The sequence below is a fragment of the Lagenorhynchus albirostris genome, chromosome 4 (genome assembly GCF_949774975.1).
Source record: "Lagenorhynchus albirostris chromosome 4, mLagAlb1.1, whole genome shotgun sequence".
In the NCBI taxonomy this organism is placed as follows: domain Eukaryota; kingdom Metazoa; phylum Chordata; class Mammalia; order Artiodactyla; family Delphinidae; genus Lagenorhynchus; species Lagenorhynchus albirostris.
Window position 1 is genome coordinate 116804776 of NC_083098.1, and position 19360 is coordinate 116824135.

At 39.9% G+C, this 19360-nt stretch overlaps 1 protein-coding gene across 1 annotated transcript in view; it reads left to right on the forward strand.

The window, feature by feature from the left end:
- The window catches only part of LOC132519975 (cytochrome P450 2U1), a 25544-nt gene extending 11000 nt beyond the window's left edge, over positions 1-14544 (forward strand). The window contains exons 2-6 of the mRNA XM_060148575.1: positions 5413-5493; positions 6226-6861; positions 9029-9190; positions 10359-10526; positions 11277-14544. Of these exons, the coding sequence (XP_060004558.1) occupies positions 6363-6861; positions 9029-9190; positions 10359-10526; positions 11277-11452 (1005 nt within the window). The 5' untranslated portion in view covers positions 5413-5493; positions 6226-6362 and the 3' untranslated portion in view covers positions 11453-14544. The remainder of the gene's footprint in view (positions 1-5412; positions 5494-6225; positions 6862-9028; positions 9191-10358; positions 10527-11276) is intronic.
- Positions 14545-19360: the final 4816 nt, after the last annotated feature.

The window sequence follows — 19360 nt, forward strand, 5'->3', positions numbered from 1 at the left end:
AATACCATCACATTGGGCATTAGGATTTAACATGAATTCTGAAGGGACACATTCAATCTGTGGCAGCCTTCTAGTATTTTTTTTTCTATATGTACAGGTAATTTAAAAAATATATTTGCTTCCTTGAAATGGAAACATATTCTTCACACTCTTTAAAATTATTTTTATCACTTAAAGTATTATGAATATTTTTCCATATTATTGAATTTTCTACGAAGTTCTTAAAAACTGTACAATATTCCTTTGTGAGAATGTATCATAGTCAATTTAGCCTATCCTTTGTTTGGTTTGAGGTAGATTTTTGTTTCAGCCGTCTAGCACCTAGTCCTCTGACAAGAGCACCCTCTTCTTCTGAGTAACTCTGGCTCCACCACCCTTTTGTATCCATTAACTGTGGTTGGAACGGGAGATGCCATATCTTTACATGAATTCCCGTCTCTGACCACAGTGATTAGTCAGGGGATAGACCCCTGATCAAAGGTGATTTGATCAGAATATCTCACCTCTTTGTGATGGTAATGAGTCTGTGGGCTGGACACAACTCAAAAGTTCATAGCTACAGATCGATCCACACATAGTTTTGGGGTAAGAATTGATACTTGTGGCATAGTTTGGAAACCTCAAGCCAAATAATAAATGTAAAGTATTCCAAATTGGTATCAACATGGAATACCTGACTGAAACATCTGAGTCCTTCCCCAGCGTTTTTCAGGTTAGAGCTAGAGAATAGAGGGCTTTAGAGGGCTTTTATCTCCCGTGGTGAAAATGGGAGAATGGGCATCTCAAGATAGTTCCCAGTTCTTGGAAAAGCTGGTTCACAGTAGGAAAGAATGAAGTCAGTCAGGAAGAAAGAAGTGAAAAATAGGTGCAGAGAGGAGTTCAGTGGCATTTAGTCTTCTCCAAGGTGGTAACACCCAGCTCTTCCTGCTTTTTGGTTCCATCCACAGCCTAACTGGCCTTTTTGCCAGACTCGCTTGAGGGTATGTTTTTGTCATTCCCAAACAATAGTCCTGGTTTTTGCTTTGGAGCCATGTTTATTTTTCAGTGTTATTATCCTCCTTGAGATGAAGTCTTTGTATACATCCATTGTATACATTCAGGGCTAAGAATGGAACTGTCAGCAACTACAGGGTATGCCTGAACCTCTTCCAAACACTCTAAGACTCTAAGCCAGCGGTCCTCAGCCTTTTTGGCACCAGGGACCAGTTTCGTGGAAGACAGTTTTTCCACAGATGGGGGGGGGGTTGGTATGGTTTCAGGATGATTCAAGCACATTACATTTATTATGCATTTTATTTCTATTATTATTACATTCTAATATATAATGAAATAATTATACAACTCACCAGGAGACAGAGCTCAGGCAGTAATGCAAGCGATGGGGAGCAGCTGTAAATACAGGTGAAGCTTTGCTCACTCACCCACCACTCACCTCCTGCTGTGCGGCCCGCTTCCTAACAGGCCACGGACCGATATCGGTCCGTGGCCCGGGGGTTGGGGACCCCTGCTTTAAGCCATTCTGGCTTCATGACATGGATATTTTGTAACGTTTGAAACCCTGAGGCCATTAATTCTGTCCCTGCCTCTCATCCCTGGCATTCTCAGGCACTGTCTCCTTGGTCAAGTCTTATCTTGCACTTCATACCTGTCAGATTGTTGTCAAATACGTAATGCCCAGATATTAGTCTCTTTTGAGAAGCCTCCCTCCATTTCCTTGCCTTATCTAAACCTGAATTTTTCCCTGAAGATAATTCAGTCCTCTTGAAATACTGTACCCTCTTTAACTTCCCCCAAGTTCTTTATTTTTCTAAAATGTGCCTTCATACACATCCTTATTTACAAATGAAGTATCGCTCAGATGTCCTCTCTGAGAAGTACTGCTTTCCCTCAGCTGACATGGTGCTTTTTCCTTTGTCTACATTGCAACTTCAATACACCTCCAACATACAACATTTAATACAATGCATTCCAACAATGCAACATTCAATATAGTCCAACATAACAACATTCGATACTGTACATCCCAACAGTGCAACTTCAGTACAATCCAACATATAACATTCAATACCGTACAGTCCAACAATGCAGCATTCAATACCATGCATTCCAACTGTGCAACTTTAGTGCAATCCACCATACAACATTCAATACAATATGCAACTTCAATACAGTCTGACATACAACAGTGTATTAGAGTTGTTGGTTTATCCAGCTCCTCACAAAACTGGAAGCATCTTGAGAACAAAGACTGTGTCTTTTAAATCTGTATGCCCTTAGTATCTGGCATGTAGGGGACTGTAAGTAAATATTGAAAAAACTAATAGAAAGAAGGCATTTATTTCTAAATTTGAGTGTACCTAACAATGTTGTCTAGCATACATATGTACCTAACAAGGTAGATATATACACTTTTTAATACATTTTAATTTTATATATTTATATATCTTAATTTTAAAATATTTTATATATTATGTATAAATATCTATATAGCCATGATATATATCTATAAGTAACAAAAACTTACAGAACTGAAAAAAGGAATTGACAAATGCACCATTAGTGCAAATATTTGAATAGTTGATAGATCAGGCAGATAAAACTTTGGCAGGGACAAAGAAGATTTGATTCTGACAGTTCTGTAGCTTTCTCTGTTGGACAGAGGGCCCTATACCCAACAATTGCTTATATAAAAATTCTTCTCAATTTTATTTGGAAATTTTATTAAAATTGATCACATACTAGACTAAAAAGCTAGCCTCATCAATGTCAAAAATCATCATACTTCCCTGGTGGCGCAGTGGTTGAGAGTCCGCCTGCCGATGCAGGGGACATGGGTTCGTGCCCCGGTCTGGGAAGATCCCACATGCCGTGGAGCGGCTGGGCCTGTGAGCCATGGCCGCTGAGCCTGCGCGTCCGGAGCCTGTGCTCTGCAATGGGAGAGGCCACAACAGTGAGAGGCCCGCGTACCGCAAAAAAACAAAAACAAAAAGAAAAACAAACAAAAATCATCATAAGCCAAATTAATCTAGGTGGCAAAAGAGAATCATAATAGAAAAAAATGTTTATACTTTTTTAAAAAAGATTTATTTTATTATTTACTTATTTATTTTTGGCCGTGTCGGTCCTTAGTTGCAGCATGAGGGCTCTTCGTTGCGGCGTGTGGGCTTCCCTCTAGTCCTGGAGTTCAGGGTTTCTCTCTCTAGTTGTGGTGCACAGGCTCCAGGGCACATGGGCTCTGTAGTTGTGGAGTGAGGGTTCCAGAGCGCGTGGGCTCTGTAGTTTGCAGCACGCAGGCTCTCTGAGGCACGCGAGCTCAGTAGTCGTGGCGCGCATGCTGCGTGCTTAGTTGCCCCGTGGCATGTGGGATCTTAGTTCCCTAACCAGGAATCGAACCAGCATCCCCTGCATTGTAAGGCGGATTCTTTACCACTGGACCACCAGGGAAGTCCCCAAACTTTTATGCTTAAAATGCATTGAAAAGACATGCACACAATACTGGTGGACTGCAACTAAAGTGGTACCCAAAGGCAATTGTACAGCCTTAACTATCCTTTATTAGGATAAAGGTCTGAAAATTAGTTAGATAGCTAATTTTATATATCTGAAAAAGAACAAAAGAATAAAGGTAAGGAAAAAAGAAGAACATGCCATTATAATTATAGACAAATTCTTCCAGAGAGAAGGAATACACCATGGCTCATTTTAGGAGGTGAGTATATCCAGACAAATACATTATGAGAAAGGAAATTTATAGTCCATTTTCATGTATGAATATGAATTTTTAAAAACTTAACATATTAGGAAACCAAATCCAACAATGTCTTTAAAAAAGCATAAAAATATCATAACCAAAGTTGGATTTATTCTTGGATTGCAGGTAAGTCCAATTATAAAGAAGACAATTTTCAAATTAATCTGTAAGTTAAATGCAATTCCCATCAAAATCTCAAAGGTGCTTTTTTAAAAATAGAACTTGACAAGCTGATTAAAGTTTGATAAATATGAGTAAAGAGCCAAGAGTAATCAAAAAACAATTTTGAAAAAGAACAAGGTGGTGGCGGTGGGGACTTCCCTAGTAAATATTAAGGCTTACTATAAAGTCTGTTTATATCTTATTATAGAGTAACAATAGTTAAGACAGTGTGCTTTAAGCACAGTCATAAGTAAATACACCAGTGTACAATATAGCAGACTAGAAAACCTATAACCTGAGCTGCCTGTGTACAGCAAATGTTGTAGATCAGTAGAGAAAAGGAGAGGCTGTTTCATAAATGGTGCTTGAACAATAGGTTATCAAAATAGGGAGAAAAGTGGATTCCTTCTTCACAATAAGTAGGAATACCTAACATAAATATAAATTCCAGGTAGGTTATAGAGACTTAAATGTGAAAAAGCAAAATTTTAAAATTTTACAAGAAAGTAGAGAATGTATTTATAAACCTGTGGAAGGAAAAGGTTTCTAAAGTAAGACATGCGGCACAGATCACTAAGAAAAAGATGGAGAAATGGAACTACCTTTGAAGCATGTTTATCAAGTAATAGCATTAAAACATGAAAAAGCAATTCACATGATGGGAGACAATGCCTGCTATGCATGTAGAATATATAAGAAGAAGAAAATTGCACAGTTATTAAGTACAAATCACAGAATAAGAAACCTGGCCAGTAACCATATGAGAAGCTGCTCCAACCCACTGTAACAATCAGGGAAATGCACATAAAAATCAGATGAGATGCATTTCAGCCCTCTGATTGGCAGAAATAAAACGTTGATGACTACAAAGTGATGGTAACTATTTGACAAGAGATCATTCATGTACTTCTGGTGTACTCTCCACTTTGGAGAAGAATTTGATAATGTCTAGTCCCATTGAAGGTGTACATATTTTATGACGCATCAATGCACTCTTAGCAATGTCTTCAAAATTCTGATGGAGGGGAAATGTACAATAAATACATTTTCGAAAAATGTTTAGAAATTTGCCTCTGATGCGTCCTTTCCCAGGAAGCTATTAGAGGATGGGCTTCAGCAAAATACAGGAGTGAAATATGGTAAAGACATAGAATCCAGGAAATGAATTCAATACAGGAGGGTCAAAAAAATTTTCTAAATGATGTCAAATGGAAGTCACAAAACACCTGAACAAAAAGGCCTAGAAAGCAACATCAGATTTGAGCAGATGTGTGGAATATTCCAGGCAGGAAAATGGAAGTGACAGGTCATCCAATACATTTGACCATGTGGATATTTCTATTGAGAGTCATTTTATATAGGTATCAAAGATTGTGAGAAGACATAACCACTGAGAGAGGTCTTTATTTCATTCTCAGCTGTATTCACAGCATCCCAGTGTCTAGCACATAGTAGGCATTCAGAAATATTTGTTAAATGAATGAAGCATGTCCTTGAAGGTAGCAGGAATGAAGTGGATGAAAAATGGAAGGAGGAGAGCTGGCTGAAACAATAAAGCACACCATGGAAAAGAGAATGAAGTAAGTGACAGGAAACAAGGAAAATTTGAGAACAATCTGATACAACATCTGGGAGCAATTCTTTTGGGTTTGATGGTGGAAGATGTATAACATAAGTGAGAATCAAATAAGATGTAGTTGTGAATGCCCTTGAGTTCAGATGTTTTTAAATTAGGGCTGTTTGCAACTACAGACATTTAGATTACCTGCCAGTTATTTGATCCAAACTTTGATGGCCAATGGGCTGTTGATTTATTCATTTCATATTTAACAATCTCCTCCTTTGTACACAGCACTATGCCAGAAGTTTGGATTTTAATGATGAGCAAAATCAGATATTGTCCCTGCCCTCACGTGCAATCTGTTAACCATGCTTATCCTTCTGTTCACATTTATCTAGCCTGAAATATTTTCTTAGTCTGTATTCACTCTTATGAAAATAAGGTTTTGAAAATTACACTAACTCTAGAAATGGAAACTCATTTCATTTCACCAGGAGTTAGTATATATAATAACAAGCTTTATAGAAAATTTTCCTAATCAAATTGGATATGACTTTTGTTATTATAAACATACACTATCTTGATAACTAAATTTTGCTAGTCATTCTTCGCTGGTGATCTTTATCTGTTCGTATATGAACTTTGCACAAGTGACTTGAGAAATACAAATACCCTTCATGGTTGGTCCTGTTGAGTATTAATTATCAAGCATTGCTCTTTCTTACCTTCTTTCCTTGGTGTCCTTTTGCAGGGATTGTATTCGCACATTATGGTCCAGTCTGGAGACAACAGAGGAAGTTCTCTCATTCAACTCTTCGTCATTTTGGCCTGGGAAAGCTTAGCTTGGAGCCCAAGATTATTGAGGAGTTCAAATATGTGAAAGAGGAAATGCAAAAGAATGGAGAAGTCCTCTTCAATCCTTTCCCCATTGTCAACAACGCTGTCTCTAACATAATTTGCTCTTTGTGCTTTGGCCAGCGGTTTGATTACACCAATAGTGAGTTTAAGAAAATGCTTAATTTTATGTCACGAGCGTTAGAAATCTGTCTGAACACCCAGCTCCTCTTGGTCAACATATGCTCGTGGCTTTATTACCTTCCCTTTGGACCATTTAAGGAATTAAGACAGATTGAAAAGGATTTAACTATTTTCCTTAAAAAAATCATCGAAGACCATCGAGAGTCTCTGGATGTAGAGAACCCTCAGGACTTCATAGACATGTATCTTCTCCATGTGGAGGAGGAGAGGAAAAATAATAGCAATAGTAGTTTTGATGAAGATTACTTATTTTATATCATTGGCGATCTCTTCATTGCTGGCACTGATACCACAACTAACTCTTTGCTTTGGTGCCTCCTGTATATGTCACTGAACCCCGACATACAAGGTAATAAACAGATGTTTCCTTTATTCATGGCAAAACCAGGATATATTTTTTTTCATTTCCATTTAAATCAGCAACCTTTGTGATCCTGTGGCTCCTGTCAGTAAGCAATGTCTTCAGGCTGGAAAACAAAATGGAAATACTTGCATCTCATAGGGAATGGGTAAGGTGTTAACAACGAAACTCCAAGTTTCTAGACAGTGGCACTAAGATCACAGCTTGCTTGAATCTGCTTTAAATCTCTACAGGTCTGATTCTGTGTGAAATGTATGATGAAGAAAGAACTTTAGAGAAGACTGTTTTAGAGTTGAAGAGAGTCATAGTGATCATCTGAACCCATTCATCTTTTTTGAAGATGAGACCAGAGGCCCAGAGAAGTTCTGTGATTTTCACAAGGTCACGGAGCTAGTTCCACCACATCAATACCAATAGGTAGTGAATTTCAGTGGAAGTTCATAGTGGAAGGATACAGGAGAGAATAGTGTATTCATTTTCCGTTGCTTCTACAACAAATAACCACACAGTTAGTGAAAACACAAATTTGTTATGTTACAGTTCTATACATTAGAAGTCTGACACATGTCTCAGTGAACCAAAATCAAGATGTTGGCAGGGCTGCGTTCTTCTCTGGAGGCTCTGGAGGAGAATCCATCTCCTTGCCGTTTGCGGCTTCCTTGGCTCGTGGCCCCCTTGCTCCATCTTGAAGCCAGCAATGTTGCATCTCTCTGACCATTCTTTCATAGTCATATCTCCCTCTGACGCTAAACTGGGAAAAGTTTCCTTTTTTTTTTGGCTGCATCGGGTCTTCGTTGCTGTGCGCAGGCTCTCTCTAGGTGTGGTGAGCTGGGGCTACTCTTCGTTGCGGTGCACGGGCTTCTCATTACGGTGGCTTCTCTTCTTGCGGAGCACGGGCTTTAGGCGCGCGGGCTCGGCAGTTGCTGTGCACAGGCTCTAAGGCACGTGGGCTTCAGTAGTTGTGGCTCGCAGGCTCTAGAGCGCAGGCTCAGTAGTTGCGGTGCACAGGCTTAGTTGCTCTGCAGCATATGGAGTCTTCCCGGACCAGGGCTCGAACCCATGTCCCCTGCATTGGCAGGCAGATTCTTAACCACTGTGCCACCAGGGAGGTCCCAGTTCTCCAATTTTAAAACCCATGTAATTAGGCTGGACACACCCAGAAAATCCAGCATAATCTCCCCATCACAAAGTCCTTAATTTAATCACATCTGCAAAGTTCCTTTTTACCAAATAAGGTAGCATATTCACAAGTTCCAGGGGATTATGGCGTGGACATCTTTGAGGGACCATTTCCTGCCTACTATAGATGGGATTGTGCCTACCTATATTCATTAACTATTGATGAGTAACAAATTATCCCAAAATTTAGCATCTTAAAACAACAACCATTTATAATCTCACATAGTTTCTGAGGATCAGGAATCCAGGAGCAGCTTAGCCTGGATGGTCTGGCTTAGGATTTCTCACGAAGTTGTAATCAAGATGTTGGCCTGGGGCTACAAACATCTATAGACTTGACTGGGACTGAAGGATCCACTTGCAAGATGACTCATCCACGTGGCGGCTGGCTGCAGGTCTTGCCACTTGGAACTTTCCGTAGGGCTGCTTTACTGGCAGCTGCCTTCCCCCAGAATGAATGACCCTAGAGAGTAAGTGGCCAAGACAAAAGCCATAGTGTCTTTTATAACCTAAGTTCAGAACGGTCATGCCATTGCTTCTCCTTTATTCTGTAGGTCACATAGACCAATTTGGAACAGAGTGGTAGGGGATGGCACGAAGGTGGGAACACCAAGAAGTGGGGGTCACTGGGGGTCATGTTGGGCTACCACACGTTGTCACAGGTAAAAGCTTAGAGTCAATCAGATGTTGATACGAGAGAATAATTCCGAGTGCTCCTGAATCCAGAGTGCTTTCCCCTTTGCCACTCTGTCTGTCCTGCCATCGTCCTTCAGAATCCCAGGCTGGTACAGGGTCCCTGGGACCAGCTGCCTCCACTGGAATATCTGATCAGTGTTTCACTTCACTGAGGCCAAGTCAGGCCTGTGCTGCCGACTTATCAGCTGTGTGGATATGGTGATGGGAAGAGTGTATGGGAGGGCAGTCTCTCCTGGCTTATCTTTTGGATTATGCTTTCCTTTTTTTTCTTTTTGTATAGAAAAGGTTCATGAAGAAATTGAAAGGGTCATTGGTGGTGACCGTGCCCCCTCCCTCACTGACAAGGCCCGGATGCCCTACACAGAAGCCACCATCATGGAGGTGCAGAGGCTGAGTGTGGTGGTGCCACTGTCCATCCCTCACATGACCTCAGAGAAAACAGGCAAGTCCAGGGCCTTCCTCCTTGGAACGCCCTCGAGGGAAGCCCGTCCCCTTCATCCAGAGGACTTGAGGTGAGGTTGTGGCAAGCGTTTGTTGTCATGGATAAACAAATGACCAGTGGATGCTTCCGCCTCAGCTGTCCCTTATTTGGTGTACCGGCTGGCGTTCCAGCCCTGCCTGTTTGGTAAATAGCTCTCTAGCCTTCAGAGCGTGCACACTTACACTGGTCAAATTATGCTGCCGTTTAAGGTGGCTGTACTGGCAGAAAAAAACTCCAGAATTAACAAAGGCCCCTCTCTGTCCTCCTGTTCTTGGAGGCCCGAAGAGCTAGCCTAATTATGAAATTAAGGAGTTTAACTGGGAATTATTCTACTTCCTTTTTTGCGGTTCTGCAACTGAAGCACAAGTATTAAAGAATGAGAAGAGCCCATCTGATTCTGAAGGCACATGTTTCAGCCTTTCACCTACAGTGACCTTGACATTTAGGCACTCAGACTCACTGTAAGCATCCCTCATAACAAGGAGTTTTCGTCCTCCGGAGATAGCCCATGACGAAATGGGCTTAAATCTAGTTATAAGACAGTTGTAGGAGGCAATCACTTATAAATGACATTGGATCACTTAACAGTTTCTTTGGTGTAAATTAAATATACGGTGTGTGCAGTATCCTTGGGGCATTGTTTAAAGTGCATATGAACTTGTCAGCTGGTATGAACCAGCATTGACTTCCCTGTACATCCCTTTACCTTAGTTTACCTTCTTCATTGTATTGTGTCACATAAAAGACTGGGAACTGTAAAATTGTATACAAGTATTAGGCATTTGTAATTCTTTGGGAAAGTTCACCTGAAATGCCTTATGATTCCCGTTTTAATGTTTTCTCTTAATTGTAATGTTTTTATCATTTGATTTAATTGATTAACTCAACATCCATCAGAGCAACTCCTGTGCCCTGTGTCAGGCTGGGTCCTGGGAGGGTATGGAGAGGATGCCAGTTGATAAGGTTTTGCCTCTCCCCTCAAGTACCTCAAAGTGTACTCTCAGCAAATTAAGAAGCTAGATATGTAACTAGTTTTTGTTTCTTTGTTTTTTTAGAGAGTGATGTTTACCAAGAGTTATTAGTAAAAGCATGTTGAGTGATACTGTGGTTTCGTTTTGTTTTGTTCTAGTGCTCCAAGGGTATACCATTCCTAAAGGCACGATAATATTACCCAACTTGTGGTCAATACACAGAGACCCAGCCATTTGGGAGAAGCCAAATGATTTCTACCCTAATCGATTTCTGGATGATCAAGGACAACTTATTAAAAAGGAAACATTTATTCCTTTTGGGATAGGTCAGTTAAACTTTTATTTTCTTAATGGCATAATTTTAAAAAGAAATAGAACCAAAAGAATCTTTTATTATTTCATGATACTCTTTTAAAAATGTTTCTTTCTTGGCAAGCTAATATAAGAGAGAAATAATTTAGATAATGCATCTCCACTATGTTTATTTCAGATTTTAAAAACAAAGTGAAAGCAATTGGTTTTAAATCTTTAAATATGACTAGAAATCTTCCTTTTTGAGTTGTCCAGGTGATTGTTTGAGTCCCAGGGAACTGTTGGAGTTAAGAGCAGCTTTTGACCTGCCTGAATGGTGGGTGAGAGGGTGGGCTCTCTAATCTCACCAGTCCCTCTTTTAGGTTCCTAGATTAGGGCATGTAGGCTTCTTTCTGTAGAAAAGGAATGCTCCAGAGATTCTTATTTGATATCTTTTCTCCTTAATCTTCCAGATAAGAGCAAGGAAAGAGATAAGTCAGTATGGAGGAGACAAGGTAGCCCACCTCATTGGCTCCGTCTCTAGTTCCTATCTAGAATGTGGATAGATTTTTATGTGTAGGAGTTAAAATGTGAACTTGGTATGCAAAAATTCTGATCAGCATAGACTGTGGGAAGCCACGGGGTATATGTGGCAATTTTATTTCAAAACTCTCTATGTCTGCCTTTAAAACATTCAATTTAGAAATGTCATAAATTTATCCCTTTTGAGGTAGGAAAAGGGCTGGTATTATAATCCTTACCTTTTTTCCTGGTCTCATTTTTAGGGAAGCGGGTATGTATGGGAGAGCAGCTGGCAAAGATGGAATTATTCCTGATGTTCGTGAGCCTCATGCAGAGTTTCACATTTGCTTTGCCTAAGGACTCGAAGCCGATCCTGACTGGGAAATATGGTCTAACTTTAGCCCCACATCCGTTTAATATAATCATTTCAAAGAGATAAAGAACATCTCCAGGAAGAGATGGTGCAGAGAATGTAAATACATGTCCTTCTAAACAGATTCTTCCTTCTGTAATTGACAGCGGATCCAGCAACTCTGCAGGTCTAGGTTAGGCTTGGATTAGAGAGAGATTGGAAAGAGGGTAGAGCACATGGGACCTTTCCTCTCGGAGGGTTCCTCAGAAGGAAACTTCAGCCATTTTAGTAATGCACATGACTTGGGGGATGGTGACGAAAGTACTGGATTCGGAAGCAGGAGATCCGGATTTTATTCCCAGCAGCCTCCACCAATGAGCATTTCTTCTCATCCCTCAGTGCCTCAGTCATTCCACGTGGAAAATGACGGTAACAAAATTTGACTTCTCTCTCTGTCTTGGCATGAATGATGGTCAAATGCTCCATCTTTTCTGACATCACCAAAGCACTGTTAAGCTCTGGAGAACAAATTCAGGAGGAGGAGGAAGACCTACCTGTTTAAGACCCATGACAACATGAAAGTGGTGTTCAGACTTGAATACTTCATCAGAGAAGGACGTGGGTTTAGGGGACAGTGAATTAGAGCTTTTCTTATTTATTTATTTTTTTACTTAATTTCTTTTTGGCTGTGTTGTGTCTTCGTCACTGTGTGGGCTTTCTCTAGTTGCGGTGAGCAGGGGCTACTCTTCATTGCCGTGCGTGGGCTCTCATTGCGGTGACTTCTCTCGTTGCGGGTCACAGGCTCTAGGGCACACGCAGGCTCAGTAGTTGTGGCGCACGGGCTTAGTTGCTCCACGACATGTGGGATCTTCCTGGACCAGGGCTCGAACCCGTGTCCCCTGCATTAGCAGGCAAATTCTTTTTTTTTTTTTCTAATTTTTTAAAAAATTTATTCATTTATTTTTGGCTGTGTTGGGTACTCATTGCTGCACGCGGGCTTTCTCTAGTTGCGGCGACCGGGGGCTACTTTTTGTTGAGGTGCACAGGCTTCTCGCTGCAGTGGCTTCTCTTGTTGCGGAGCATGAGCTTTAGGTGCACAGGCTTCAGTAGTTGTGGCACGTGGGCTCAGTAGTTGTGGCTCATGGGCTCTAGAGTTCAGGCTCAGTAGTTGTGGCGCACGGGTTTAGTTGCTCCGCGGCACGTGGGATCTTCCCAGACCAGGGCTCGAACCCATGTCCCCTGCATTGGCAGGCGGATTCTTAGCCACTGTGCTGCCACCAGGGAAGCCCTAGAGCTTTTCTTGACACAGATCTTATGTCGGTTTTGGAGGACTTGTTTTGCTATTATCTTTTCGTTTATGATTTTAGTTTTTACTTTTTGTAGACATGCGATGAAGTGGACCCTTGTTTAGTATGTTGAGGAAAGGTTATCGTCTGAATGTATACGTCTGCCTTCTATTTCAGCTACATGAACAGTGAGCCTAGCTGAAGAAGTGGCTTCATGGCAGAATTCCTTTCTGCTGTGTTTACTCACAAGGATGTAGCTCTGGCTTTTGACTTGAGCCCTGAATAGTGAGCTCTGGAATTTTAATACTGGGATTTATGAGAAAAGGATTCAAACTGTACTGAACATTCCTTAACTGTTCTTCCTGCCACCAGGCCTAATGTATCTCATCCTTGAAGACTTGCAAAGACAGGAAGGCATTCTTAATTTTTTTAAGATAACTAAATTGTTTCTTCATAAATAAACTCCCTCTAAAAGAACAGTTCTCAAAAAAGGTAATGGCGTCTTTCAGGGGATATTTGGAAATATGTGGGTGTGTTTTCAGTTATCACAGTGATGGGGGTGCTAATGGCTTTTTTGTTGCCATGAGGCCAGGATGCTAAATGTCTGAGCAGTGCTAGACAATGAAGAACTGACCTGCCCAAAGAGAACATGCTCCAAAAGTGGCTAGCCCTTTTCTTTATTCTCCCATTATACTCCTTATATAGAAAGAATTGTGATAATAATATAAGCAACCGTACTTTTGAGCCTTTCCTCATGCTGGCACCATACTTTATGCTTTACTTGTGTGCTTACATAATTCTTAAAGAATGTTTAGTAAGAGGATGCCATTCTGTAGCTGATGGAGCTCAGGCTTAGAGAAGTTACGGCCTACATGTAGTTAAAAAGTACCGCTGTGCATTTCAAACCTGCCAGTCTTTGTAACTGGAGAGTTCTTCCTGTACCACGTCTCTGTACTGCGCTCTGCATTTTCAATATGGATAAATGAAATACAGGCCAATCTTTAGGTGCCTTGAGGATTTTTGTTAATTAAAAAAGAAAAACTAAGAATGAAATGCATAGGCACTGTGAGTGAATGGAGAGGTTGTTACAGAGACTTTATTTATTTTTTATTAATTAATTAATTTTTATTTTTGGCTGCATTGGGTCTTCTTTGCTGCGCACAGGCTTACTCTAGTTGCGGTGAGCGGGGGCTACTTCTCATTGCGGTGGCTTCTCTTGTTGCAGAGCGTGGGCTTCAGTAGTTGTGGCACGTGGGCTCAGTAGTTGTGGCTCACGGGCTGTAGAGCGCAGGCTCAGTAGTTGTGGCGCACAGGCTTAGTTGCTCTGTGGCATGTAGGATCTTCCTGGACCAGGGCTTGAACCCGTGTCCCCTGCATTGGCAGGCGGATTCTTAACCACTGTGCCACCATGGAAGCCCCTGGAGACTTTAGATGGATGACGCATGTGTGGATTATCGTGTACCATGTGCAGGGTAGTTTGTTCTGATCTGGAATTTCATATGCTGCGGAATTGCACTAATAACTTTGCATTAGCAAGTTTATTACTCTTCGATTTATACATGCATTTTCAGTACCCCCTAACCAAACAGTTTGTAGCTAACTTGAGAAAAAAACTCTTCTGTGAGATTATGTTGAAATCAGATGTTTATTAAACTTTAAAATGTAATGCCTTAAACTGTAGCACTTTTAAAACATCTGTTTATGGCAAATCACTGAAAGGACTGTTAATGCTTCCCTTGCACATGTTGATATTTTACGATTTTTTACTTTATGATGTATTTGAAGTGTAAAAATAATAGTACTTTGTTTTATAAGTTTGCCTAATACCTACTTTTTAGTCCTCATCATTAGCATGATTTTTGATGCTTATATTAAACTTTTAATTTTAACTGAGATAGTGTCATGTGTGGTTTGGGGGGTTTTGTTTTCTTTAAATTGCTAAACAAAATTCTCTTTTACCAGATGTCAAATTAAGAAAAGGAAGAGGGAATAGACTTCCAAAAAGAGGGAGATGGCCACATATAATATAAGCATGATCTCTAGACAGGAGGATAATTGTTTTAAAATATCCTCTCAGAGCACAGTTACTCTCAGGACTGTAGCACAGCCCAAGCTTCTTATTTCCCATGTCAAAGTCCAGCATTATTTGAGAGAGGGATGAATCTACATAAGCCCATTGTGGCAAAATATCGAGTGCTTGTCTCTATTACACTCCTTAGCTCAGGTAGAAGAGTTTTCTAAAATACCCGAACCTATGGATTTTTCCTATAGATGAGCCCACTGCCGGCTTTTTCCACGGCCCAGTCTTCCTCCTGAGGTCACAGTGCAGAGGTCACCTTCTGAGGGACGGCTTCTGCTAAAGCTCTATCTAAAGTGGCCTTTCCTGAGAACACCCTGCTATAGACTGAAAGTTTGTGTGCCCCAAGAATTCATTAATTGAAACCTGATCCCGATGTGATAGTATTTGGAGGTGGGACCTTTGGGAAGTGATTGTGTCATGAGAGTGGAGCCCTCATGCATGGGATTAGGATCCTTATAAGAGCCCAGAGAGCTCCCTGCCCCCTTCTGCCATATGAGACTGCAGTGCAAAGACAGCCATCCATGAACCAGGAAGCAGGCTCTCACCAGACACTGAATCTGCAGATGCCTTGATTTTGGACTTCTAGTCTCCAGACCTGTGAGAAGTAAACTTCTGTTATCTGTAAGATACTCAGTCTATGGTATTTTGTTATAACAGCCTAAATGGACTAAAATATGCCCTGATTCATCACCCAGCTTACTTCCTTCAGAGCCTTCCTCACTATCTACAGTTACCCTGTTTATTTAAATCCTCAGTTTCCACCATTTCTTCCACCTCTGTCCAGAGGTGCCCTTTGTTGCACAAGTTTTCAATTTTGATGAAGTCCAATTTGTTAATTTTTTCTTTTGTTGCCTGTGTCTTTGGTGTCATATCCAAGAAATCATTGCCAAATCCAATGTCATGAAGCTTTTTGCCTGTTTTCTTCTAAGAGTTTTATAGTCTTAGCTTTTATGTGTAGGTCTCTGATCCATTTTGAATTAATTTTTGTATATGGTGTAAGGTAAGGGTCTAACTTTACTTCTGTGCATATGGATAACTGTTTTCCCAACACTATATGTTGAAAAGACTGTCTTTTTCCCATTGAATGATCTAGGTACTCTTGTCGAAAATTGTTTGACCATATATATGAGGATTTATTTCTGGGTGGATACTATCTTTCTTTTTTTTCTTTTTTTTTTTTTTTTTTTTGCGGTACGCGGGCCTCTCACTGTTGTGGCCTCTCCCGCCACAGAGCACAGGCTCGGGACACGCAGGCCCAGCGGCCATGGCTCACAGGCCCAGCCGCTCCGCAGCATGTGGGATCCTCCCGGACCGGGGCACGAACCCACGTCCCCTGCATCGGCAGGCGGACTCCCAACCACCGCGTCACCAGGGAAGCCCTGGATACTATCTTTTAAAGTAATGTATCACTAAACAGTTTTGTAGTAACACTGGGATATTCAGATGAATCAATGAAACAAAATAGAGAGTATATCCTCTAGTGTATAAAAGTGGCATCACATTATGAAAGAACAGGAATAATATATTTTAAAAAGTGCTAGGACAGTTGGTTAATTACTTAGAAAACTAAAGTAACATCTTTTCTCCAATTAACTTCTTTTTCCAAGTTAATCCCAAAAGGATGAATTTCCCAAATTAATCCAAGTTAATCCCAAAAGGTCTAAAAAGTAAAAATAATACATCTGTATGTGTCTCTGAAACGTTTGATATTTTCTAAGCATAAAAAAGTTATGGACATTTTGAAACACATACAGAAGTTATGGGCAAATCTTGTTTCATCTACATTATCCCACTTCCCACTAGCCCCATTCTGCACTGATTTATTGTGAAGCAAATATTAGACATATCACATGAACGTATTCATAACGTAGAATATGACTTGCAAGGATGGCTAATCTGTAGTCGTAGTTACATTTCAAAGAAATATTGACAAGGAGTATAAATACGTTGACAAAATAGCCTAAGAAAATATTTCAGAATGTCAAATCAAACAGACCAGAAGAACATGGTTAAGCTATTTTTCTCAAACATGTTTACAATTAAATTACTAATGGAACAACTGATAAGAATGCTACTAAATGACCTATATCTTATAGTTCCTTCTTAGTCAGGTTTACGACTCAGAGTTTTCTTTCTTTAGGTTGTGCCTCATTTAAAAGAAAATTTTCCACAAGGAATCTACCAATTTGGCATTTCTGATTCTGAAACATGACACTAAAGAGGGAAATTCCACCAGTGAAAACTCTTTTCTCCCATCATACTCTGCTCGGCAGCATTTGTCCTCATTGTATTACTTTTTGTCAATCTGAGCTTGTTTAGCAACCCTCTTCCCACCTGGTATGCAAAGGCATGTAGTGAATTGTCAATTATTGTAGTTTTGAAAGATATCTTCCAAGGATATTTAAGTCTTTTATATGGTTTCCTTGTACACAAACTAATGTTCATGAAAAAGCTGGTGCCTAAAGACAAAAATAAAAACAAATTAACTAAAACCTCAGTAAAGCTGTTGTTTTAAAAAAGGGAGAGAGAGAGATGGCAACTAAATGCCATACCTGACTCTAGACTGGATTTGGTACTAGAAGGAAAAAAAAAACTATAAAGGACATTATTAGGTCAGTTAACTAAATTGGAATACAGGCGATCAGTTGGATAGAAATGTATCAATGTTAAATTTACTAAAGTTGATTACTATCGTTATGTCAGAGAATCACCCTATTCCTAGGAAATATGCATAGAAATATAATAAAGGACTGTGATTTGTGTAACTTACTCTCAGATGGTTCAGAGATTATTCATAATGTATATAATATCTGTCTTATCTATTACAGATAAATAGATCTAGACAATTGATAAGATAAAGCAAACGTGATACAATGTTAGCAACAGGTAAATATGGGTAAGAGATATATGGGTTCTTTTGTACTCTTTTTACAATTTTTCTATGTGCAATTCTAAATAAATTGAAAAAAATTAAATATGATTGAGATCATGATTCTCATAAAAAGGTCCCCCCTCATCTGGCCCCTGCCTACCTTTGCAGTCTCATCTTCATTCACCCAAAAGTACCCTGTGCTTTTGTTATCCTATGTTAATGTATTTCCAGACCACTCTCTAATCTCGGTTCCTTCACAGACTACATATACATTTTTCTCTCTGTCTGGAATGTCCTCAAAACATTTTGTCTGCCCGAAAACCTTCTAATCATCCTCACTACTCTGCTGTGATATATCCATCATGATGAAGTAGGTTAGGACACTGGTTTTGAGCAACAACTTTGCACTCAGGTAGACTGGGGCTCAAGACCTGCCTCTATTCTTCCCGCCTATCACACCTCAGGCAAGTTATTTTCCTCTCTAAGCTTCCAGTTTTCCCATATGCAAAAAGAGAATAAAAATAGTGACATCAGACTGATGGGAATGGATGAGAAGTTACGTATTACATGCTTAGCACAGAGCCTGGCAAATTAAGCATTCACTAAATGCTAGTCTTCCCGTTGCTTCCCCCACCCCCCCTCACTACCCACCTCCCACAGCCCCTTGCATTCCCTTCTGGGAAGCACAACATTTTGTTCCATGTTTATTTCTCCTACTACTTTATGAGCCCTTGAACGGCAAAGACTACATTCCAGTCACCCCTGATTTTTCCAGCATCTAGAGTGATGTTTCTTGCTCACACAGAGCAATGAAGAACTTGCTATTTCCAAAATCAATGATTTTACTTTGAAAACTAAAACAAGGAATCACTATCAGCTTTCTTTAAATACCTGGCTCTGTAAGACATGGAGACAACCTAAATGTCCATCGACAGATGAATGGATAAAGAAGATGTGGTACATATATACAGTGGAATACTACTCAGCCATAAAAAGAACGAAATAATTCATTTGCAGCAACATGGATGCAACTAGAGATTATCATACTAAATGAAGTAAGTCAGAAAGAGAAAGACAAATACCATATGATATCACTTATATGTGGAATCTAAAATATGGCACAAATGAACCTATCTATGAAACAGAAAAAGAATCATGGACATAGACAACAGACTGGTGGTTGTCAAGGGGGTGGGGGTTGGGGGAGGGATGGAGTGGGAGGTTGGGGTTAGCAGATGTCAGCTATTATATATGGAATGCATAAACAAGGTCCTACTGTATAGCCCAGAGAACTATATTTAATATTCTATGATAAACCATCATGGAAAAGAATATTTAAAAAAAGAATGTGTGTGTGTGTGTGTGTGTGTGTATATATATATATATGTATAACTGAATCACTTCACTGTATAGCAGTAATTAACACTGTAAATCAGCTATACTTCAATAAAAAAATAATAAATAGATAAATACCTGGCTCTGAAAATGTCTGAGAATTACAGTTAGTCAAAATATATTTTAGCCTTCAACTAATTCATAGATACTAGGATCTTTATAAAAGATGATTTCTAATTTATAAGTTAGGAAATCAACTTGGTTCTTTGTGGCTAGGATTTAAGGTACTTGAGAAGGAGTAGAAGGAAATAGGTGAGTTTAAAGTGTTGGCACCAGGACTTAGAAGTTTGGTCTTTATCCTGTGAATACAATTTTTAAAAGGAGAGTGCAGTGACCCAGTTTATAACTTGAGAAATCAGTCT